Source organism: Molossus molossus, unplaced genomic scaffold, assembly GCF_014108415.1.
Source record: "Molossus molossus isolate mMolMol1 unplaced genomic scaffold, mMolMol1.p scaffold_m16_p_1, whole genome shotgun sequence".
Classification (NCBI taxonomy): Eukaryota; Metazoa; Chordata; class Mammalia; order Chiroptera; family Molossidae; genus Molossus; species Molossus molossus.
Genome location: NW_023425344.1, coordinates 157,178,471 through 157,202,482, shown reverse-complemented (window position 1 = coordinate 157,202,482; position 24,012 = coordinate 157,178,471). Strand labels below are relative to the sequence as shown.

Here is a 24,012-nt window from a genome sequence, read left to right as displayed (position 1 = left end):
ATGACTGATGCCCAGATGGCCGATTTTGGGGCGGCGGCCCAGTACCTCCGCAAGTCAGAGAAGGAGCGTCTGGAGGCCCAGACCAGGCCCTTCGACATCCGCACTGAGTGCTTCGTGCCTGATGACAAGGAGGAGTTCGTGAAGGCCAAGATTGTGTCCCGGGAGGGGGGCAAGGTCACCGCCGAGACGGAGAATGGCAAGGTGCATGAAGCACAGGGCCAGGGGAAGGGAAAGGATGGGGAGGTGCAGGGGTGGGGCCACTTGCAGTGGAAGCGGGTGGACCCTGGAGAAGAACCAAAGCCAGCAGGACAAGCCCCCCCTTGAGGAGCCCAGTATCCGAGCGAGAACTCGGACCTTTCTCGGGTGGACCTGAGCAGGTGTGACAGAGCACCCCCAGCATCCACACCCCTTGCCAGAGAGGATGCTGAGAACCTCAGCTCCTCTCCTCCCCAGAGGAGTCCTGTTGACAGAGGGCATAGGCACAACATCAAACAAAGCTCCCTTCTCGAACATGTACGCCTCTTCTCTAGGCCTCAGTTTCCTCCAGGGACAAACTCTCCCAAATCCCCCTCAATCGAACCAACAGCAAACTCACAGGCCCAGATGAGCACAAAGAGCAGGAACTCTTAAGCTGAATGCTCAGTCCTGGGGCTGGCGATTGGCACTCAGAAGCCTAGTCCCTGGTCCCTTACACCGGCCATGAGAATTGCCGCTGGTCAACAGCAGCAGCTCAGACTCGCTGACTGAATGCTGCAGCGCATCGAGGTGTGGAACAATGAGCCACAACCCACTGGGGGCTTTGACTCTTATCCCAGCTCTGCCACTAACTAGCCGCCATACCAGCAGGATCTAATGACAGCAGAGCATGGCAGACTGAGCAGTGCCAATCACACTACAGTGACAGTGGCCAATGGGGAGGTAGGGTGGAAGGGTGAGATGTTTTTCCAGCAGAGGTTTGCCTCAAGCACTGCCCCCAGGGGTCACGGTGAGGTGTGTGTGCACAGACAGCCGGCAGCCTCTCCAAGTTTGCCCCTAGACTCGAAGCAGAGACTGAAAAGTAATACTTCTAGGCCCAGGGTCATCCACCCACAGAAGGGCTTGGAGGGGACCCAGGCTGATTCCTGAGGAATGGTACTGACAAGACACAGGGGTTCTAGGACAGCCCCTAGGGTGGGAAAGACAGTGGGTGGGCAAGTTTTCCGAGGGCTCTGGGGAAGAACCCGGGCACGGCCAGAGAAGAGCTGTGGGAGTGAGGCCAGCTTGTGGCCTGTGTTCTGGGAGGAGGTAAGTGGGGGAGGCTGCTGACTACTGACTGGGAGGTGTGCTCATTCTGCCCTATTGCCCATGCTCCCTACCCAGACTGTGACCCTGAAGGAGGACCAGGTGTTGCAGCAGAACCCACCCAAGTTCGACAAGATCGAGGACATGGCCATGCTGACCTTCCTGCACGAGCCCGCCGTGCTCTACAACCTCAAGGAGCGCTACGCGGCCTGGATGATCTACGTGAGTGCATTCTGCACATGGCAGGAGCCAGCCTGGACCAAGGCCAAAGTAGGGCAGGGCAGTATTCACCAAGGGAGGTCAAAACTCTCCCAAGGGGCCCAGTGCCCGCCCCCCCCCCCCCCCCGGTCAGCTGCAGGAAGAGAGGAGCCAGCTGGGGTGGCCGGGAACTCTCCTGCCTGCCACCACTGCCCGTCCTGGTTCTCCAACCTCTCATGCCTGCCTGTCTCCTACTCCAGACCTACTCAGGCCTCTTCTGTGTCACCGTCAACCCCTACAAGTGGCTGCCGGTGTACAACGCGGAGGTGGTGGCCGCCTACCGGGGCAAGAAGAGGAGCGAGGCGCCGCCACACATCTTCTCCATCTCCGACAACGCCTATCAGTACATGCTGACAGGTGAGCCCCGGGGCCCTGACCTGTGCCCCTCAGCCCTGCAGCCGCAGACCTAGGCCCTCAGCCCTGACCCCACGGCCTGTCCTCTTCTCTTCCAGATCGGGAGAACCAATCCATCCTTATCACGTGAGTGAGCACCATCCACCCAAAGAAGGGTTTGGGGGTACCCAGGCTGATTCCTGAAGAATGATAATGGGCAAATTCTCCTGGGGGAGGAGGTCAGATGGCCAAGACTCCGAGGGAGAGGGGGCAGTGCTGAGCTCCAGATGGAGAGCAGTGGGAATCCTAAATTCTGATGGGTCCCTGTTGCCTCCAGCGGAGAATCCGGAGCAGGGAAGACTGTAAACACAAAACGTGTCATCCAGTATTTTGCCAGCATCGCAGCCATAAGTGATCGTGGCAAGAAGGACAATGCCAATGCAAACAAGGTGCGGGATGGGCCTCAGGCTCAGCAGGAAGGGTCTGGGGCAGGCTGATTCTGGTGACCCTGAGCCTTGCCCTGGGGAACAGTGGTGGCAGCAACACTAAACCCAGTGCTCAAGACATTCCTGGCAAAAAACACACATTTGGAGATACAAATATAGCCCTTTGGGGCTACAGACTCCCCAGCAGTCCACCCAGCCCCAACCCCATTCCCCAGGAAGAGAACGGCCCCTGCCCTCTCCACCAGCACCTAAAGGTGGACAGAAGATGAACTCCCAAGATTCTGCTCCCTTTGCAGGGCACCCTGGAGGACCAGATCATCCAGGCCAACCCAGCCCTGGAGGCCTTCGGCAATGCCAAGACAGTCCGGAATGACAACTCCTCCCGCTTTGTGAGTGCCCGTGACCACTGCCAACTGGCCTCATCTGGCCTTGACAGAAAAGGGGGTGCTAGCCCTGGCCTGTGTGGCTCAGTTTGTTAGAGTGTTGCCCCTACACCAAAAAGGTTGTGGGTTCGATTCCCGGTCAGGGCACATACCTAGGTTTCAGGTTCAATCCTCAGTCAGGGTGAGTACAGGAGGCAACCAATCAATGTTTCTCTCTCTCTCTCTCTCTCTCTCTCTCTCTCTCTCTCTCTCTCTCTCTCTCTCTCTCAACTCTCCTGACTTAGCCTGGCTCCCTGAGTTCTGGGAACTCAAGAAAAGAGACTCAGAGTCACCACAGCTGTTCCATAGCCAAGGAATGGAGTAGATTTGATCACATTTTAGATTGTCTTTATTTCTGCTTCCAGAGCTCTTCCATGTTAGAGTGGGAAGAGAGCATAGACATTGGAGCCAATTCCCCAGCTTTACACTTGCCCAGCAAATCCCACACCTGTCTGAGCCCTAGTCCCTTCATCTGAGAAACAGGTAGTAGTAGTCACTGAGAGGGTTACATGAGGTCATACCAGAAGCACAAATAGGAGGCGTTCTCTCTGTGCTCATTTCTGTGCTGTTGTTTCTGCTTCAAGATCCCTGGGTGGTATGTGGGTATGGCATTCTTTCCCTGTTTTACTGATACTAAATGGGACCCCAAAAAGTCGTTTACATTCTCTTTTCTGGCCAGTTCCCTCACTCTTTGTCCCATCTACCCCCAGGGGAAATTCATCAGGATCCACTTTGGAGCCACTGGAAAGTTGGCTTCTGCAGACATAGAGACCTGTGAGTATACAGGCAGCCCTGCCCACCTCTCCAGATCCTCCCTCCTCTGCCTTTTCCCCCTGCAGGCGGCCCTATTATATTTCCCCTCCATCTTCTGCCTTTGTCTACATCTGCCTCTTGACTCCAGTTTCGCCCTTTATTCCTCAAACTGTGGCTTTCCCTTGACTCTCTTCATCTTGCTGCAGAAGCCTGATCTCCACCCTTTTGCTGGATTGATCCCCTCCCCTTCCTGATCCACCTTCCTTTCCTCTCCTCACCTCAGATCTCCTAGAGAAGTCCCGGGTGATCTTCCAGCTCAAGGCTGAGAGGAACTACCACATCTTCTACCAGATCCTGTCCAACAAGAAGCCAGAGCTACTGGGTGAGCCCAGCCCCATGCCCCTGCTGCCCACTGTCCTCCCCAGGCAGGGCGGGTGCCCTCCATCCCCTCACCATGCCCACCTCCTCACTCACCTCCCTCCTCCTTCCATCTGCTCAGTGGCTTTCTCTTTCTGTCCCACCTTGTGTCTGCCTGTGTCTCCCTTTCCACCTTTTCCTTGTCATCTTTTTTTCCTCTTCCTTGCGGGCTTTCTCCTCCTTATTATTTGCCTCTCCTCCTAGATGTCACGTCCCCACTGTCCTCCCTCCCCGGGTCACCTCTTCCACCCCACCTACTTTTTCACTTCTTTTGGGGTTTCTCCATGGTTCTTGCTGACTCTCTTCTCTTTCTGCTCTTGGGTCTCTCTTCCATTTTCCCAACTCCTCCCTGCCTTCTCCCACCCTCTTGTCCCCTGCCCTGCCCCTTGCCTGGACAGACATGCTGCTGGTCACCAACAACCCCTACGACTACGCCTTCGTGTCTCAAGGAGAGGTGTCTGTGGCCTCCATCGATGACTCCGAGGAGCTCATAGCCACAGATGTGAGTGAGGAGATGGTGTGAGGGCTCCAGAGGGCTCCTGGGCCATCCCCACCCCCAACCACCTGTTTGCCTCTCGTTCTGCCCAGAGCGCCTTTGACGTGCTGGGCTTCACTGCTGAGGAGAAAGCCGGCGTCTACAAGCTGACGGGCGCCATCATGCACTACGGAAACATGAAGTTCAAGCAGAAACAGCGGGAGGAGCAGGCAGAGCCTGATGGCACCGAAGGTTCGAGGGGCAGGTGCTGGGAAGGCCTGAGGTGCTGGGTGTTCACCCACCAATAGAGAAGGTGGGAGGAAACCAGAAGTCAGAGAAGCAGGTAGTCAGAGGGAGGTGCTTTTCCAAGGGGCAGGCTCTGCCCCCACCCCTCCCTGCTCAGCGCTGCCTCCAGGCTTTCTCCTCTGGCAGAGCCTCGCAGACCTCTGGCTCCCAGCATCCCCACAGAGGACCTAAGGCTTTCAGTGTACCTGGTGTGGTGAGGGCTGAGGGCGTGGTGGGCAGACAGGGAGCCCGCCACAATCCCAACTTCTTAACCCCAGCAGTACTGACCAGAAATGAGTTGCAAAATTTTCCTCCTGTGCCCAAATATCACCAAAGCCCAGGAAAACACAGACCCTGAGCTCTGCACATCCCCATCATTGGTGCAGTGTGTATTGGGGTGCCCAGCCCTAGGGTGAGCCCTTCGCAGGCTTTGTGCTGTATTGGTTAGGAGGCAGCGGGCCAAGGGTCAAGACAGAGCCCAGGGCACTGGCATGTCCCTCACCTCTCTGGGCCTCGGTTTCTTCCTCAGTGAAAAGGAGGGTGGTCCTTTCAAGCTCCCTCTGGGGCTGTTGCAAGAATTCTTTGAGAAGGAGATATGAGGGTGTGAACAGTGGTAAACAAACCCCTGAGAACATTTCTCTTCACCTACCTTTGAGGATGCCTTCTCTGCGTCTGTCCAGATCCAAATGCCAAGCCTGGGTGTCACGATAGCCATGTCACCGGTTATCACAACACTCTTGAAATTAAACCAAATAATTCCCTCTAAATAGAGGTGATATATTGGATGGCATATTTGCAGAGCTGGGAGTTAGGGGTGTAGGGGAGCTGTTCAACATGCTGGTTAGGAACTCAATTTCCCAGCCAGTTAAGTTGGTCAACATGTGGATTAAGTAGAGCATACCCAATGCTGGGCCAATCCTGGGATGGAAACAAAGGAAGCAAGGAGCAGAACACACCTCCTCCCATCCTGCCCCAGAGAGATGAGGAGGTGCAGAAAGCTTGGGAACATACTAACAGGACTGCCAGTGAAGGGCCTGGACCAGAGACACCCAGCAGACGTAAAGACAGAGGCAAGAGGAGCTGCCATGTGGTGGGAGGCCTGAGGTGAATGAAGGGGCCTGAGCTTCAGGCTGACTTAGGCACGTACTGGCTGCGTGACCACAGCAAGTGTGTGCCCTTCCAGGCCCCCATTTGCAGCTATTTATGAGAAGGAATTGGACCTCTCTGGCCCTGGGGCAGGGAAAGAGGGTCTGTTGAAAGCGCCTGCTTCCTCCTTTCCTTCTCCACCAGATGCCGACAAGTCCGCCTACCTCATGGGGCTGAACTCAGCTGACCTGCTCAAGGGGCTGTGCCACCCTCGGGTGAAAGTGGGCAACGAGTATGTCACCAAGGGGCAGAGTGTGCAGCAGGTGTACTACTCCATCGGGGCACTGGCCAAGTCAGTGTACGAGAAGATGTTCAACTGGATGGTGACGCGGATCAATGCCACCTTGGAGACCAAGCAGCCACGCCAGTACTTCATTGGAGTCTTGGACATCGCTGGCTTTGAAATCTTTGATGTGAGTGGGGGGACCCCTGGGAGTAGGGAGAATAACGCACTCATTGGCATATGCAACAGGACAGACATAAAAGGCAGATGCCGGAAAGGCAAGTAAGGTTCAGCAGTGAAAGAGGCAGTCAGCGTCTTGTCTTCAGGAGGTACTCCCTCCATGCCCTGACAGGGGCAGAGACCAGCCACACCCTCTCTGGGCTGGACACAGCCCTGGGCTGAGCCCACCAGCCACTCAGACACCTGCCTACCTGACCTGTCCCGCCCTCATTCCCCCTGCAGTTCAACAGCTTCGAGCAGCTGTGCATCAACTTCACCAACGAGAAGCTACAGCAGTTCTTCAACCACCACATGTTCGTGCTGGAGCAGGAGGAGTACAAGAAGGAGGGCATCGAGTGGGAGTTCATCGACTTTGGCATGGACCTGCAGGCCTGCATCGACCTCATTGAGAAGGTGCTGCCTCGGCCTCATCACTTGTGTTCCCTTTTCCCACCACCCCAGACAAAATGACAGCTTCATCCCTCTACAGCCAAGAACCTAGAGTTCCCAGAATTCCAAGCCTCTCTCCACGCCCACCTTCCCCTGACTGTGGAGTCACAGGCATACACCGTACAAGCCCTTTTCTTCTGTTTCCAGAACCTTGTCCTCACAGTGGTCACATCTGAGTGTCCAAAGAGGGGGATGTAGTGAATAAGGGGACTCCTGGCCCCTCTGATGCTCCATAAGAAGCGTCACCCATGGAAAGATGCTAGGCTGAACCTAGAGATGTTGGCTTTCCATCCTCGCCCCGCTCACTGAGAAAAACCTGTCTTCAGCCCCTCTTAACTATAGAATCAGGAGACAAGGATGAAGTATGTGGGAGGCTCCCAGTGCAGACTTGCCCTCATGGTACCCTTGGGCTTTGCTGATACAGACCAGAGTCTGACACTGACCCTCACCCAGCCCAGCCACTGTGCTTCAGGAAAGCTTCCCACAGGCTTTGGGTGGTTAGCTAGGCTGCTGCTCTTCCAGAAGCCTCAAAATCCCCTGAAACTGTATGGAAATGAGTGTGTATGTATATACATGCATTTTTCTGGGGAGGCAGTCTTTGCTTCATCAAAATTTTAGTAGGATTATTGCCCAAAAAAAGTTAAGAACCACCATGCTTTCTGAAGGGCAGGACATTGTGCAGAACCTGGATCCCTTTTATTAACCCCTACAGAATTGTTACCTGTCCTATAGACAATCTGGCGGCTATGACACACACCTGTCCCTGCCCTCACGGTCCTCTGTGGCGGGAGCTGTCCGGGAGGTCAGAGCTGTGCTGGGAGGCCTTGAGGGCCTCGCAGAGTGACTGGGGATGCATGGTTCTTCGCTGGGTATTCTGGGGCAGAAAGAATTTATATAGGCCAGATTGAATATAATTGAATATTAAGTTAATTCCAAGAACACTGACTTTCTATATGAGGACAAGAGATGCCAGCAGGCTCTCTGTGGCCTGCCAGCTATACTGGGCTGGTGCTCTGTCAGGGTGTGGGATCTGGAAGCCTGGTATGTGCTCAGTGATGCTTTTTCTTCCTCCCTACCTTGCTCTCAGCCCATGGGCATCATGTCCATCCTGGAGGAGGAGTGCATGTTCCCCAAGGCCACGGACATGACCTTCAAGGCCAAGCTATATGACAACCACCTGGGCAAGTCCAACAACTTCCAGAAGCCACGAAATGTCAAGGGGAAGCAGGAAGCCCACTTCTCCCTGGTCCACTATGCTGGCACCGTGGACTACAACATCCTGGGCTGGCTGGAGAAGAATAAAGACCCACTCAATGAGACCGTGGTGGGCTTGTACCAGAAGTCCTCCCTCAAGCTCATGGCCACACTCTTCTCTACATATGCTTCTGCTGATTCTGGTAGGAAGCCAGCCTCTGCACGGGGCCAGAGCTGTTGTGGAGGTGCAAGGGGCCAGAGTCCCCTGCTGCAAAGCTCATTACTCTAGAGGTGGGAGGGAGGCATGTTCCACTTTGTGTTATGGATATTAGTGTACATGTCATGCACTGTCTCAAGACTGGGAGCACCTGGAGGTCAGCAAAGGTAACATATACATCATTAAACCAAGCCCAGCATTAGAGCAAGAGGTTTTGGTAAACGTTGAGAGGATCACTGAAGCAATGAGCCTCTAGGTCAGAAAAGGAAGAGGGAGAGCATGGACTGAAATAAGGAGGATGAAATACCAGAAGAAAAGTAGAAAGTGGACAGATGGAAGCACGAAGGGTGGGGTTAGAAGAGGGTGGGAGACGAGAGCTGATACTATTTCAGCACCTGCTGTGTGGCAAGCGCTGGTGAAGTACCTAGATGCTGGTCTTACCTCATCTTCACACCTTTAGAGGTAGTTACTATCCTCCTCACAGAAAAACTGAGACTTGGAAATAAGAAGTCACAGGGCTAGTGAGGGCAGAGCCCTGCCCATGGGCTGCTCTGTTGAAAGCCCTTGTTCATCGTTCCTCTTCTTTTTAGGGGATAGTAGTAAAAGCAAAGGAGGCAAGAAAAAGGGCTCATCCTTTCAGACCGTGTCGGCCCTCCACCGGGTAAGAGGGACCCAGAGACCTGTGGTGGGCACAGCCTTTGGGTGCACCACCCTAACCTGATGCTCTGTGTTTGGGGAAGAAAGATGCTCACACTGCATGGTCATTTTGGGGGTGTAGATTCTACACTAGCTTGAACTCACATCATAAATTATGTGTAAACTTCTTTTCTCTTTGAGGGTTCTGGTGACAGGCTGTCTGGGGCCTAGGGCTCAGGGACCAAAAGGACAGTTCCTGTGGTTCCTGACACCCTCCTCTCACCACCCCCAGGAGAATCTGAACAAGCTGATGGCCAACTTGAAGACCACCCACCCTCACTTTGTGCGCTGCATCATCCCCAATGAACGGAAGGCTCCAGGTGAGGCATGCGGAAGGGTCTAGTCTGGGAAAGGCACTTGGCATCACTTGCCCTGAGGCTGATCCCTCTCCCCTCCCCACTGCCACAGGGGTGATGGACAACCCGCTGGTCATGCACCAGCTGCGCTGCAATGGCGTGCTGGAGGGCATCCGCATCTGCAGGAAGGGCTTCCCCAACCGCATTCTCTACGGGGACTTCCGGCAGAGGTGGGCACAGGGAACTGGGGGAGCCCGGGTGGCCTGCATGGGAAGGGGAGTCTGCAGGTGGTCCCCAATTCTGTGGGCAGAGCAGACCAGTGCAGACATAGGTGACTCTGGGCACCTCCCTCCTAGGTATCGCATCCTGAACCCAGCGGCCATCCCCGAAGGACAGTTCATTGACAGCAGAAAAGGGTCAGAGAAGCTGCTGGGCTCCTTGGACATTGACCACAACCAGTACAAGTTTGGCCACACCAAGGTGAGTCTAGAGCTCCACGGGGGGGAACTGCGGGGAGTGCAGCCCTGTGGAGTGGGGCAGCTGGGAGTTTGAAAGGCAGACCCCAGATTCCCAGCTTCCTGTATCAACCCAAAGACTGGAAACCACGCTTACTTTCTGTCTTGTCTTTCACATTTCACTCCCAGGTCTGGAATGAGCAGGTGATGGGTCCCCTGGGAGCTCAGCCAGCGTCTCCCACACTCTTCCTCCACCTTAGATACCCTTCTCTAAGGCTTCGACCCCTTTGGCTCTCTTCCTTGCCTGCAGGTGTTCTTCAAGGCAGGGCTGCTGGGGCTGCTGGAGGAGATGCGAGATGAGAGGCTGAGCCGCATCATCACCCGCATTCAAGCCCAGGCCCGGGGCCAGCTCATGCGCATTGAGTTCAAGAAGATTGTGGAACGCAGGTGAGGCATGAGGGAAGACAGAGGCATTCCTAGAGCTGTAGCAGGCAGACAGATAGTGCTAACTGGCTTGGGTCAGAAGACCTGAGTTCAAATCCTGGCTCCATCATTTATCAGTAGTCCTGAGCAAATGACTTTACCATTCAGGGTCTCATTTTGAATTCTTTAAAAAAAAATTTTCAATTGACATTTACAGAGCATTTCACCCCAAAGCTGCAGAATATATATTCGTCTCAAGTACACACAGGGCATTCTCAAAGACAGATTACATGTTAGGACACAAACTAAATCTCTACAAGTTCAAGAAGATTGAAATCATATCAAGCATCTTCTCGGATCACAGTGGCATGAAACGAGAAATCAATTACAATAAAAACACTCAAGGCTGGTTTGGCTCAGCGGTTGGAGTGTCAGCCTGGGTTCAGTTCCTGCTGGGGCACGTACCCCCCCCCCCCAAACAAAAACACTCAAAAACATTCAAACACATGGAGGCTAAATAGCATATTATTAAACAATGAGTGGATCACCAATGAGAACAAGAAAGAAATATAAAACTTCCTGGAAACTGAACACACAACAACACTAAATCTATGGGACACAGCAAAAGCAGTCCTGAGAGAGAAGTTCATAGCACTACAGGCCTACTTCAAGAAACAAGAAAAATTTCTAATGAACTATCTAATCGTACAACTTAAAGGCTTAGAAAAAGAACCAAAAAAAAAATTTTATGGGGAAATTCCAATTAAGGCTCTCATGAGATACCATTAAAAGACACTAGATTTATAAAAATCAAGAAGTGTGTGATTCACCACTTACGTATGTATAAATTAGTGCAACCTCTTTGGAAAATAATTTATCATTTTTTTAAAGTTGAATGATTGCATACCATTCAATTCCACTCCTGAGTGCACACCCACAGAGGAAATCTGCCCCAATAGGGGAGATACAAACTGCCTTTGTCTTTAATTGATCAATTAATAAATGTTTATGGAGCAACTCCATATTCAGCATAGTAATGCTGAGGTAGGGGTGTTTATCAAGGCTACAAGACAGAGTTCCTGCCCACAGGTGTCTACAAACTTGCTTAAATGGGCCGGAAGCCAAGTGTAGTTTGCCCATGATTGGGAAATGCTCTTTCATGGTGCCCCTCCCTTCCTTTGTGCTTCTTTGCCAGGGATGCCCTTCTGGTAATCCAGTGGAACATTCGGGCCTTCATGGGGGTCAAGAACTGGCCCTGGATGAAGCTGTACTTCAAGATCAAGCCTCTGCTGAAGAGCGCAGAGACAGAGAAGGAGATGGCCAACATGAAAGAGGAGTTTGGGCGCATCAAAGAGACGCTGGAAAAGTCGGAGGCTCGTCGCAAGGAGCTGGAGGAAAAGATGGTGTCCCTGCTGCAGGAGAAGAACGACCTACAGCTCCAAGTGCAGGCGGTAAGACCACATGATTGTCTCTTCACCTCTCTTCTCCACTCCCCCAGATTATAGTCCATCTCATCACCAAGGACCAAAAGCCTGGATCTCTACTGTCTTTGATCACCAGCTCTCCTCTCTGTCCTCTTCTTCCAGGAACAAGACAACCTCAACGACGCAGAGGAGCGATGTGACCAGCTGATCAAGAACAAGATCCAGCTGGAGGCCAAGGTGAAGGAGATGAACGAGAGGTTGGAGGACGAGGAGGAGATGAACGCTGAGCTCACTGCCAAGAAGCGCAAGCTGGAAGACGAGTGCTCTGAACTCAAGAAGGACATTGATGACCTGGAGCTGACACTGGCCAAGGTGGAGAAGGAGAAGCATGCAACAGAGAACAAGGTAAGGGCAGCTCCCGCTGGTTCTAGCCCAGGTCTCCACAGGATTCAAAGTCCACAGTAACCTTAACCAACACTAGGCCACTCAGGGGATCCTGATAGCAGTGTGGTCCTTGACATTGGAGATCTTCATAGATGTCTCCAGGCTGGTGATCTTTGACCTTAAAAGAGATGGGGTTCTTGTTTGACAGGTGAAGAACCTGACAGAGGAGATGGCTGGGCTGGATGAGATTATTGCTAAGCTGACCAAGGAGAAGAAAGCTCTGCAAGAGGCCCACCAGCAGGCCCTGGATGACCTTCAGGCTGAGGAGGACAAGGTCAACACACTGACCAAGTCTAAAGTCAAACTGGAGCAGCAGGTGGATGATGTGAGTAATAAGAACCATGCTCTATCTCTCAAGTCAGGATTTTGCAGGCAGCACCAATGGCTAAGGGGTTCCTGATCTCTAGAACTAGCTTCTGGGACCCTCAGGGCCTTTTTGTTCTCTGTAGTTCTTCCCTATTCTGGGTCTCTGAATCTTTTGTGCTTGCAGGAATTTCTCTGCTGGTTTTGACTTCCAATTCACTGGACTTTGCATTTAGAGGGGAGTAGATAACTATGCACCATGGATCTCAGGTTACCTACACCTTGTTTGTTTTCTTCTCTCTACCAGCTGGAGGGATCACTGGAGCAAGAGAAGAAGGTGCGCATGGACCTGGAGCGAGCAAAGCGGAAGCTGGAGGGCGACCTGAAGCTGACCCAGGAGAGCATCATGGACCTGGAGAATGACAAGCTGCAGCTGGAAGAAAAGCTCAAGAAGTAGGAAGCTACAGTGGCAAGGAAGGGCTAATGGAGGTGTCTGGCCGGAGGGTTAGAGTACAGGGCGTTGCACCCCCACTGGCCATGGTTACTTTGGGCACAATGACAATGAGGTGTCAATCACAGCTCTCCCTCCTTCACCCTCTTGGCCAGGGGGGAGGGGATCAGTCCTGGCGTGTGGAGGTAAGAGAAGAGAACAGAGAAAGGAAGACCACCTGTCACCCTGCTTCTCCTCCAGGAAGGAGTTTGACATTGCTCAGCAGAACAGTAAGATTGAGGATGAGCAGGCACTGGCCCTTCAGCTGCAGAAGAAACTGAAGGAAAACCAGGTAAAGTTCTTCCCAGTGCAGGCAATTGGTGCTCAGTGGCCCCAACACAGTCGTGGCCTCTGGAGCTGCTTAGGGTTATACAGTATCTAGAACTCCAGGCCGCTCCAAAGGTCCCACCAGTCCTGATTTACAGACACTTGGAAACACTAACTTTCTCCCATTAGAACAATAATGTCTTTTTGCAGCAAGACTGTTTTGTGTGTGGAGATGAAGTAGGAGGGAATTACACCTACAAAAAGGGCTTTTCTTTCTGAACTATGCTCTGCCTCATGGGTTTCTGCTCTGGGAGTTTGATTCTCTTTGATCCCCTTTTTTTTTTTTAAACTCTCCACCTGTATGGGAATGAGAAGGGCCTTCATGGAGCACCTTCCCATGGGCTGCTCTGTTCATATTCTTCTTGGGTACTGACTACAGCCACTAACCCAGGCTCAGTCCCCATAGAGCACTCATGATATGGGGTGGACCCCTACAACCTTGAGCAAGTCACTTCCCCTCAGAACTTCAGTCTCTTACCATCTGTCAAATAGGACTAATAACCCCTGGCTTACAGAAGACCAGAGAAAAGGGTGTATATGAAACCACTCTGTCCACTGCAAGTCAGCCAGCCAACTAGCAAAGACGGGTGTTTTTTTACTTTTTCTTCCCATGGCCTTCTCATCCCTCTGCAGGAGGAGATTTAATTGACAGCCACAGTCTTCCTTACCTTTAATGCACCCGAATTTTAATGTGCTTTTAGTCCTGTGTTTGTCAGAGCCCTGGAAACAAAGAAGGCAGGTACTGCCAACCTGCTTTACAACTGCAGAAGCTGCATGGTTTGCTCTATACATAGTGACCCAAAGGCAACAGGCACTCAGCTACTGGGGACAGGGACTTATGCTCTCATTTTCTGGTCAGATGGCAGCTAGTGGAGATGGCTGATCTCCCCAGCACTTGGGGTCCACGGTGCAGGCTGCAAGTGACACGGGAACACAAGTCCACTCCTCCCGGGGCTGCTCGGGGGCTGGCCTGCCATCAGAGATAATTTGCCCTCCCATCTTCCTTGGTACCCTTCTAGGTTTTAGGCAGAAAATTAGGATACCCTCAGGTTCTTCTGCCATGGGTCTGGGCAACTTCTTTGACTCATGGACCCAGACAAATAGTTCTGTTATCTTCCTCAGGTCTTGGCAACAGGCTGTGGCTCCTCCTTCTTTCTGTAAAAGCTCTTGCACACGGTCCTACCTTCTCCATCCTGGGAGCAGAAGCCTGATGGTCCTCTCCCTGCTCTCATGACCCACCCACACATGTTCATTAACACTGTCCATACTCCCCTTTTCTCCTGGCTAGTCAGACAACAGATCAAAATGGTAGATGAAACATTATTCCCATTTAGTCAAGGCCAAGGCTAAGGCCAGAAAGATGAGATAGAGGCAGAGAAAGACACTCAGCTGGCCTGCAAGGAAACAATAAAACTGTAGCTCAGCTCTGGGCATAAATAAAGCAAGCCCTGGAGAGGGAGGAATGTGGCTGATTGGACTTTGTGGTCAACCTGTAAGATCTCAAAAGCTTTTGATTGTTGTGAGGCATATTGTTGCAAATATTTGAAAAATACAAGCACCTACTTTCCTGTCTTATGGTTAGGAAAGCAGAGCCGGGAGCATCTGTGGAATCTATGAGATTCAGGATCTCAGGAGATCCTAAGATCCCCTTCCGAATACGTATTCTCAGGATTTAGGGCTGCAGGTTCTCAATGGGTCTGAGATGCCTCTGGGAAGTGCCTTGAAGTTTGGGCTTCAACCAAATTCCTACTGATGGCCTATGCATTAGAGGATCTTTAACATCATCCCTGGCTTCTGCCCCCTAGATGCTAATAGCAACCTCCTTCCCCAGTCATGACAGTCAATAATGTCTCCAGACATTGCCGACTGACACCTAGAGAACCACTGCTCTATAGGACTTGAGTGCTTAGGCCAGGAGTCCTCTGGAGCTGGGGGAGGGGCCCCAGTGGAGGGTTCTGGTGGTGGGTCTGAGCCCCCTGTGTCCGGGCCCAGGCGCGCATCGAGGAGCTGGAGGAGGAGCTGGAGGCCGAGCGCACCGCCCGAGCCAAGGTGGAGAAGCTGCGCTCAGACCTCTCCCGGGAGCTGGAGGAGATCAGCGAGCGGCTGGAAGAGGCCGGCGGGGCCACGTCTGCGCAGATCGAGATGAACAAGAAGCGTGAGGCTGAGTTCCAGAAGATGAGGCGGGACCTGGAGGAGGCCACACTGCAGCACGAGGCCACGGCGGCAGCCCTGCGCAAGAAGCATGCCGACAGCGTGGCTGAGCTGGGCGAGCAGATCGACAACCTGCAGCGTGTGAAGCAGAAGCTGGAGAAGGAGAAGAGCGAGTTCAAGCTGGAGCTGGATGACGTCACCTCCAACATGGAGCAGATCATCAAGGCCAAGGTGGGCCTGTGCTTAGCCTCTCCTCGCCCTCTTCTCCCTCACAGCTCTCGCCTTCCTTCTTCTTTCTCTGTCTGCCCTCTGTCTTGTCATTGTCACTCTCTCCATCACCCTTTGGTCTCTCTCTCCCTCTCTCCCTTACTCCTCCTTCGCCCTCCACCCATATTAACGTCTCCTCACCATTCTGCCCTTTAATTCATGTGCCCTCTTCATGTTGTGCCCCTTCAGCACCACCCCATTTCATCCTCCTGACCTTTGTGCTCTCCCCACCGTGGCCTTCCCTTCCTGGGCCCACCCAGCCCCTACTGCCTGACAGCTCCAGCCCCTCCCACATTCATCTTCCCCTGTCCCTTTACTGCCTGAAGGCAAACCTGGAAAAAGTGTCTCGGACATTGGAGGACCAGGCCAATGAGTACCGCACTAAACTGGAAGAGGCCCAACGCTCCCTCAATGACTTTACCACCCAGCAAGCCAAGCTGCAGACTGAGAACGGTGGGTGTCCCGAACCAGCCCTGTACCTGCCCCAGAATAGGCCATCGGTTGCCCTCTGCTGTGGCCCACAAACCCACATGTCCACCTCCAGGCGAGCTGTCCCGGCAACTGGAAGAAAAGGAGGCGCTGATCTCCCAGCTGACCCGAGGGAAGCTCTCCTACACCCAGCAAATGGAGGACCTCAAGCGGCAGCTGGAGGAGGAGGGCAAGGTGAGGCCCAGCCGGGGGGCAGTAGGACAGGCTGATGGAAGCCTGGGGCAGTTAACATCTATACCAGAAAGGAAAACTGAAGAGAGGTCCCTGTAATGGGAAGACCTCCAGTCTAGGTTCTTCTACTCTCTCTTTTTTTAATCCTCACCCAAGGATATTTTTCCATTTATCTTCAGATAGAGTGGGAGGGAAGGAGAGAGAGAGAAACATTGATGTGAGAGAGACACATCAACTGGTCGCCTCCCGCATGACCCTGACCAGGGCCGGGGATGAACTGCAACCAAGGTATGTGCCCTTGACCGGAATCGAAACCATGACTCATTGGTCTGAGGGCCAGTGCTCTAACCACTGAGCCAAACCAGCCAGGGCTGGGTTCTTCTACTCTTTAGCTCAGCCACACTTGCATCATCAATGTTCTTATTTGTAAAGGGGTGGGGTAGGCAAACTAGGAAGCTACTCCAGGATATTGAGATTTCATACTCTGAATATGGCTGAGGCTTCGCTGAAGTTCATAGATATGAGAAGGATTGGGGGGAGCACTTCCTCTCACCTTCTTAAAAGCTGAGCCCACCTCCTGGTGCCCCTCCCCAGGCGAAGAATGCCCTGGCCCACGCACTGCAGTCGGCCCGGCACGACTGCGACCTGCTCCGGGAGCAGTATGAGGAGGAGACAGAGGCCAAGGCAGAGCTACAGCGCGTCCTGTCCAAGGCCAACTCGGAGGTGGCCCAGTGGAGGACCAAGTATGAGACGGACGCCATCCAGCGGACTGAGGAGCTCGAGGAGGCCAAGTGAGTCCCAGGAAATCCCCAACATTAAACTTGAGAGAGGAAGAAGCCAGAGCACATGAGATGGGCTGGGCAAAGTGGGATTGGAAAGGAAATCTGTGGTAGAAGAGAGGGCAGCGTGGGAGAAACGTGGTGGAAAATAGAGATGCTTGGATCCTGAGTGAACCCCGACTGGCCCTGACTCACTTCCTGTGACAGGCGAGCTTTTGGCCCGGGTTATACCTGATGCTCACGTATAAGACGAGCAAAAAGCTTGTTGGTCAGAGGAGCTACCATCGATCAGCCTGGCATTGGGACAGGTGGGGGCTGCCACCCAGATGATGCTGCATGTGGGAAGGAGACTGTTCTAGGCACCTATAGCATCGGCTCCCTCAAGATTGGGGTCCCAGAGCCTAAAGGGGCGACTCATCATCCCAAGGAGCTGCGGAGAGGGACTGGGTCCTCCTTGTGTGGTGTCCAGGGGAGGAGGTCCCAAGGCCCTGCTATTCCTGAGTAGAGTCACACACACACACCCAACCAACCTGTCAGGAAGAAGCTGGCCCAGCGGCTGCAGGATGCTGAGGAGGCCGTGGAGGCCGTCAATGCCAAGTGCTCCTCACTGGAGAAGACCAAGCACCGGCTACAGAACGAGATCGAGGACCTGATGGTGGACGTGGAGCGCTCCAATGCGGCCGCAGCGGCCCTGGACAAGAAGCAGAGGAACTTTGACAAGGTGGGCCCTGGTGGGGGCCACAGCCAGGGGACGGAGCAGGGCTACTGGCATCATATGAGGCCAGGAACATCCTCCTTGGGGGCTGAGCCCAGGCATGGGGCCTGGGCAGCCCCTGGGGGTGGGGCAGGGGGCTACGGGTGAGCCCCAACCCTGTCCCCGCAGATCCTGGCTGAATGGAAGCAGAAGTATGAGGAGTCGCAGTCGGAGCTGGAGTCCTCGCAGAAGGAGGCGCGCTCTCTCAGCACCGAGCTCTTCAAGCTCAAGAATGCCTATGAGGAGTCCCTGGAGCACCTGGAGACCTTCAAGAGGGAAAACAAGAACCTTCAGGGTGCGCTGGGGCACGAGACCTGGGAGGGGATGGGGCAAGGAGGACCACTGAGGGTCAGAGAGAACACAGGCTTTGAGCTTTCTGGCCCTCTAACCCCCAGAGGAGATCTCGGACCTGACTGAGCAGCTAGGAGAAGGAGGAAAGAATGTGCATGAGCTGGAGAAGGTGCGCAAGCAGCTGGAGGTGGAGAAGCTGGAGCTGCAGTCAGCCCTGGAGGAGGCCGAGGTGAGGGCCCGACTCTGCCAGCACCCCTGCCTTGGACCCTCTCCTGCTCCCCCAATACTATTCTTTCTGACTCCTTAAGTCTTCTTCATGCTGACCCCAAGACAAAGCTATTAGATTCTTATTCTTAGTCCAATGTCGTCTACATACTACCCATGACTACCTCGAAAGGAGACATACAGTCTGATCATAAGCCATTAGGTTTGGTTTCTCACCAGGCTAATAAACTTGAAGCCTGGCCACCACACTAACCCCTGAAACAGCAGGTGGCAGCATGGGCTCTAGAGTCAAACAGACCTGAGTTTGAAACTTGGCTCAGGACCTCCACTGTGTCATGGGACAAGTTCCTTAACATCTCTGTGCCTCAGTTTTCTTGCCTATAAAATGAAATTGATTGTACATACTTCATAAGATTTATGCATGATTATTATGAAAATTAAGTGAGGTAACACACTTAAGCACTATATATTATTAGCTATTGTTTCTGTTCATTTTTAAGAACTTAGGGATATCCCTGAGTTTGGGGACTTCTAAGTTTTTTCACCAGGTTGAGGGGCCTAGTAAACAAAGGTAAAGTTTTGAATTTGTGGTTTCAAAAACTCCCTCCTTTTTCTATGATATTTTAGATGAGTCAGGACCATTCAGTGTTGGTGCTTGGGGGTGGTCTCTGCAATTATGAGGTCCAGACCCTTTTCTTGGTGGAGGAAGCCCAGGGCATTCGGCACCTCTTCCTCCAGAGCACCCAGGTGGCCTGGAAGGCAGGTCCCAGCTCCTCATCGCTTCCTAGCTCTCCTCTCCAGATCATAGTCCTGGCTAACACCCAAATCCTATTGGCCTCCCTCTTTATCACTCTTCCACGCCCTGAGTCTCTGCCTCAGACCCTCTCTCCCTGACCCCTTCCCAGGCCTCCCTGGAGCACGAGGAGGGCAAGATCCTCCGGGCCCAGCTGGAGTTCAACCAGATCAAGGCCGAGATCGAGCGGAAGCTGGCTGAGAAGGACGAGGAGATGGAGCAGGCCAAGCGCAACCACCTGCGGGTGGTGGAGTCGCTGCAGACCTCCCTGGACGCGGAGACGCGCAGCCGCAACGAGGCCCTGCGTGTGAAGAAGAAGATGGAGGGCGACCTCAACGAGATGGAGATCCAGCTCAGCCAGGCCAACAGGATGGCCTCTGAGGCCCAGAAGCACCTGAAGACTGCCCAAGCCCATCTCAAGGTAACAAGCTGGGGCTCTCAGAGGTGGGTGAGCCCAGAGGGACGGTGAAGGTCAGAGAAAAGGGTCCTGGGCTAACAAATATGAGAAGGTAGGAGTCATATACCTCCTGAACTTGGAGGCCTGAAGGAGGAGAACTGACCAGGCCCCCTAAAGCATATCCTAAACCAGCCCAGCCTCCAGGCCCAGAGACCAGATGAAGGAAGGTGCCCCTTGCCCTCCACTTGACAAGAGGTTTGTGAATCTGGGGTAGGACACATGAGACCCTGAAAGAGAAGCGTCCTCAGGTTACCCTTTTCCCCAACAGGACACCCAGATCCAGCTGGACGACGCGGTCCGGGCCAACGATGACCTGAAGGAGAACATCGCCATCGTGGAGCGGCGCAACACCCTGCTGCAGGCCGAGCTGGAGGAGCTGCGGGCCGTGGTGGAGCAGACGGAGAGGTCGCGGAAGCTGGCCGAGCAGGAGCTGATCGAGACCAGCGAGCGGGTGCAGCTGCTGCACTCCCAGGTGAGGTCAGGGCCACCACAGGGAATCCTGCTGAGTGGCAGAGCTTAGGACACAGACGCTCTGAACCAGAGGTTCTGAGTGAGCATGTCCGACCAGGGTCGTAAATGATCTCTCGAGCCGACTCTCGTCTATTAGTCATGGCTGTGGAACCACTACCTAAGAAGGGGGTCTCGATATGAAAGCTAAGAGTGTCATAATTGGTTGGTGATGCCTGCCAAAGTCACAAATTTGGGAGTTATGCATGCTGTTTTTTGATATCCTTGACCTAGAAGACACCTCCATCTTGCTCTGTAAAGATGGGACTTTGGGAAGTTAAAGAAGCACAGCAGTATCTACTTGCAAACCAAATTCGTGACAGAATACCATTTTCCTGCATTCCCATACACACTGCTATACTCTGCAGCGAGTTTCTATGCCCTTCTCATTACAGTGCCCTGTGGAGTTGACTCTGTAATCTAGTATGTGTGGGAATGACATCATGTGCTGATTTGGTCCTCTCTTCCTTAACCCTACTGCATTCTTTCTGTAACTGTAATCATTTCCAAGATATTGTCCTGATAAAAAGTTATTCCCATTTTTCTTGGAATATTTTCATGCTCTTGCATGGAAATCTTACTGAAGAGCTGAGGAGTAGAACTGCAGACCCTTTGTTGCTTGACTCTTCAGAGCTGGTAGTTTTAGATGTAACATGTAGAACGTATCTATTCTCATAAGAAAAGGGAAAGCAGGTGAAAAACAAGGAATATACTAAAAGCAAGACAAGCTTCTCACAAATGACCCGTTTTAATTCTCTCTGGATAAAGGTGTAGAATCGGCGACATCGTGTACATTCAATAGTGTTCTCTGCCCATATCTAGAACACCAGCCTCATCAACCAGAAGAAGAAGATGGAGTCGGACCTGACCCAGCTCCAGTCAGAAGTGGAGGAGGCGGTGCAGGAGTGCAGGAATGCTGAGGAGAAGGCTAAGAAGGCCATCACGGATGTGAGTGCCCCCTCGCCTGCCTGCCTCCCCTAAAGACATGAACAAGGGCTCTGGGTCCAGGCCAGGCCACTGTGCTGTACGGACAAGTAGACTCTGCAGGTCCATGGGTCTGAAGCGCTCAGGGAGCAAATGCCAGGATGGGAAAGAGGTGATCCTTGAGGGAGAAGAGACCTGGGCCCTGATTCTTTTACACCTGTCTCCTGCCCACAGGCCGCCATGATGGCGGAGGAGCTGAAGAAGGAGCAGGACACCAGCGCCCACCTGGAGCGCATGAAGAAGAACATGGAGCAGACCATTAAGGACCTGCAGCACCGGCTGGACGAGGCTGAGCAGATCGCCCTCAAGGGGGGCAAGAAGCAGCTGCAGAAGCTGGAGGCCCGGGTGCGGGAGCTGGAGAACGAGCTGGAGGCCGAGCAGAAGCGCAACGTGGAGTCCGTCAAGGGCATGAGGAAGAGCGAGCGGCGCATCAAGGAGCTCACCTACCAGGTGCGGCTGGTGGATGCTCCGGCCCGGCCATCAGAAGTCGAAGGCCCACCCTAGCCCCACCTCCTGGCCCCAACAGACCCCGTGCTGAACCACCACCCAGGAAATGCCCCCGGCCCTCCTGGCACCTGCTCCTTGAGAAGCTGTCTTTAGATTAACTTTCTGTCACACACTCCAGAGTCAGTTTGCTTTAAGTCCATGAATCTTTCCAGTGAATGCAGGAAAATCTACTTTCTGAAAGCACTTTTAACTAGAATTCCCCCAGATTTTTTAATAACATGAAGGTCTACCATAAAGGCTTCAGAATAGTCCAAGAAATCTTTGCACCTTCGACTGGCCTGATCGGGAGGGACATTGGGTGGCACGTTAGGATTACAAGTCAGGGACAAGAAAAAAACTCAGATCTTCCATGGGACTTCTGGGACAACAGATAAAAGGCCTTAGAGAAAGAAGATGTCAAAATGTTCTAGGACCTCCATCTGCATAGTGCAGAACTTTTGCCTCATTATTTTCACAGTGTGCTGGTGATAAAAGACAGAGAAAGGGGTATTGGTCCATTTGACAAATGGATATGAGGCACAGGAAAAAGATACAGATGTAGAACTGCAGGCATATTGTCAGCCTAGGAAATGTCAGCCCAGCACATACAATCAATCATGTGGAGATAGGAAGGATCAAGTGATCCCTGGAGTCAGTGATCCTGGTGCCCAAAATATGGCCCAGTATAGTGTATTAGAATATTGGGTTATGATAAGATTGGAATGATCTGAACTATGATACCCCTTTCTTTCTGCATTCCTCATTATTCCTTTCTTATTACTCTAGAACCACTAGCCAAGAACATTATGGTGAAACTGATAAGTTGGAGCTGGAACAGCCCAATGTCTCCCTATTTTTAGATGATGGAGTTCCATTTGGTTCTGAGCCCCTCCCCCCACTTCCAGCTTTAAGGCATCAGCTCTCATTGTTTTTTAAATCCCTGACCGAGGACTTTGCCTTGGCCCTTTGATCTACAAATACAGTCAGAGATGGATTCTTTCCATCACCTCTTTAACTTGGCCCATTCCACCTCTTTAACCTGGCCCATTCGAGGGAGGGGTAGCTAAGGCATGGGGAGAGGAGTGGAGTGGAGGGAAAGATGACTGTATTTGCTCCTCCCCCAAACATGACTTCTCCCTTCCATCCACCCCCAGACGGAAGAGGACAAGAAGAACCTGCTGCGGTTGCAGGACCTGGTGGACAAGCTGCAGCTGAAGGTCAAGGCCTACAAGCGCCAGGCTGAGGAGGCAGTGAGTTCATGGTTTTCTCTACTCTAATGAGCACACCTCTTGTGTGTTCGAAGCAATGGTGTTCACCCCAGCATGGGGCCTGGACCATGGGTTTGCTATCCACTTTAACTTTTAGACATTTGTTACACGTGTCCGGTGTGCTTAGCATTGTTTCAGGCACTCTGAGTTAACAAAAGCAATGCTTGTTTGACCCAGGACTTGCCCACGAGCCGCTTATAATTCATATCCCAGTAAGCCCAAGAGAAGCTAGTGTAGCTGCTAACGTAGGTCAGGGGCCAGACAGTGTGAAAGGGCTGGAAGGTGGCAGTGAAATCGAGCCCGGGAGGAAACTGACCGGGCATGGTGCAGGGGGAGACATCTGGGTGGGCAGAGAAGCGTGGATGTGAGGTGTTGCTGAGCCCTCCTGTGCAGGAAACCGCAGGTCAGGGAGCACCTATCCGATTCACAGCTGCACGGGTGCAGTGAAGCTGGATTGAGTGGGGCTGGGCCAGGCAGCATGGAATTCCTCTTGGACAGTGGGTGGCCATGAAGGATTCTGAGTGCTGGATAAGTCTGAGGAGGGTGCCGAGCCAGGAGTAGGACGCCCTTGGCAAGGCTGTTGCAGGGACATGAGTGAGGGGTGAGAACACTGAACCCAGCCAAGGACGAGGAGGCTGGGAATCCCCACCTCTCCACCCTCTCTCACCACATCCTCCCACTCCTGCAGGAGGAGCAGGCCAACACCAACCTGTCCAAGTTCCGCAAGGTGCAGCACGAACTGGATGAGGCAGAGGAGCGGGCGGACATCGCCGAGTCCCAGGTCAACAAGCTGCGGGCCAAGAGCCGTGACATCGGCACCAAGGTGGGTCCCTTCTCCAGGCCTGGCTAGTCACCCCACAGCAGCTTCCCCCCAACATCTGTGGCCCCTCTGAATGGGCACTTCTTACCCTATACTTGGATAGCTCAAGAGTCCCATAGCACCCATCCCTGAGAACTCCCCTCCTGCTCAGAGCACCCCTGCAGACTGGAACTTCTACAGAACCCCAGTTCCTTGGAGTTCCATTTAGGGGTCCTAAACCACAAAAAGACCCCTAAATGGAATCCCAAGACCCTGGGGCCTGAACCTCTCCCTCTAAGGGTATCTCCCTTAGGTCCATGAAAGCCTGAGATTCCTCCCCACAGCCTTCCTCCCTTTTGCCAGCTGCCCCATCACACCTTTTATTCCTTTCGCAGCAAAAAATGCACGATGAGGAGTGATACTGCCTTCAGGACCTTGTTCTTGCCGACCTGTAATAAATCTGATGCCAGACTCTGCCTGAGCCCCTGTCCTTTCTGTCCCGAGCTCAGAAAACAGCCCTGCCCTGCGTCCGAGCAGTGGTAGCCAAGGTTTCCCACATCTATAAAGGAGGAAGTGAGGGTCTGAGAAGTGAGGCGTCCTCTCGGAAGCATCAG

The 24,012-nt window shown here is 53.1% G+C and overlaps 1 protein-coding gene across 1 annotated transcript; it reads left to right on the top strand.

Annotated features, from left to right (window-relative positions):
- Window positions 1-23,874, top strand: MYH6 (myosin heavy chain 6). Its single transcript, XM_036277464.1, has 37 exons — window positions 1-201; window positions 1,360-1,503; window positions 1,740-1,896; window positions 1,992-2,019; window positions 2,210-2,321; window positions 2,615-2,707; window positions 3,451-3,514; window positions 3,777-3,875; window positions 4,309-4,412; window positions 4,499-4,637; window positions 5,961-6,229; window positions 6,502-6,672; window positions 7,796-8,105; window positions 8,710-8,780; window positions 9,048-9,135; window positions 9,224-9,341; window positions 9,468-9,591; window positions 9,877-10,013; window positions 11,185-11,440; window positions 11,576-11,818; window positions 12,006-12,182; window positions 12,468-12,613; window positions 12,852-12,942; window positions 14,970-15,359; window positions 15,722-15,848; window positions 15,940-16,058; window positions 16,650-16,846; window positions 17,372-17,555; window positions 17,718-17,883; window positions 17,984-18,108; window positions 19,010-19,318; window positions 19,623-19,826; window positions 20,684-20,809; window positions 21,020-21,295; window positions 22,486-22,581; window positions 23,288-23,422; window positions 23,794-23,874. Exons 1-37 carry the CDS (start codon window positions 1-3, stop codon window positions 23,815-23,817), a joined length of 5,820 nt encoding a protein of 1,939 aa, XP_036133357.1. The 3' UTR covers window positions 23,818-23,874.
- Window positions 23,875-24,012: the final 138 nt, after the last annotated feature.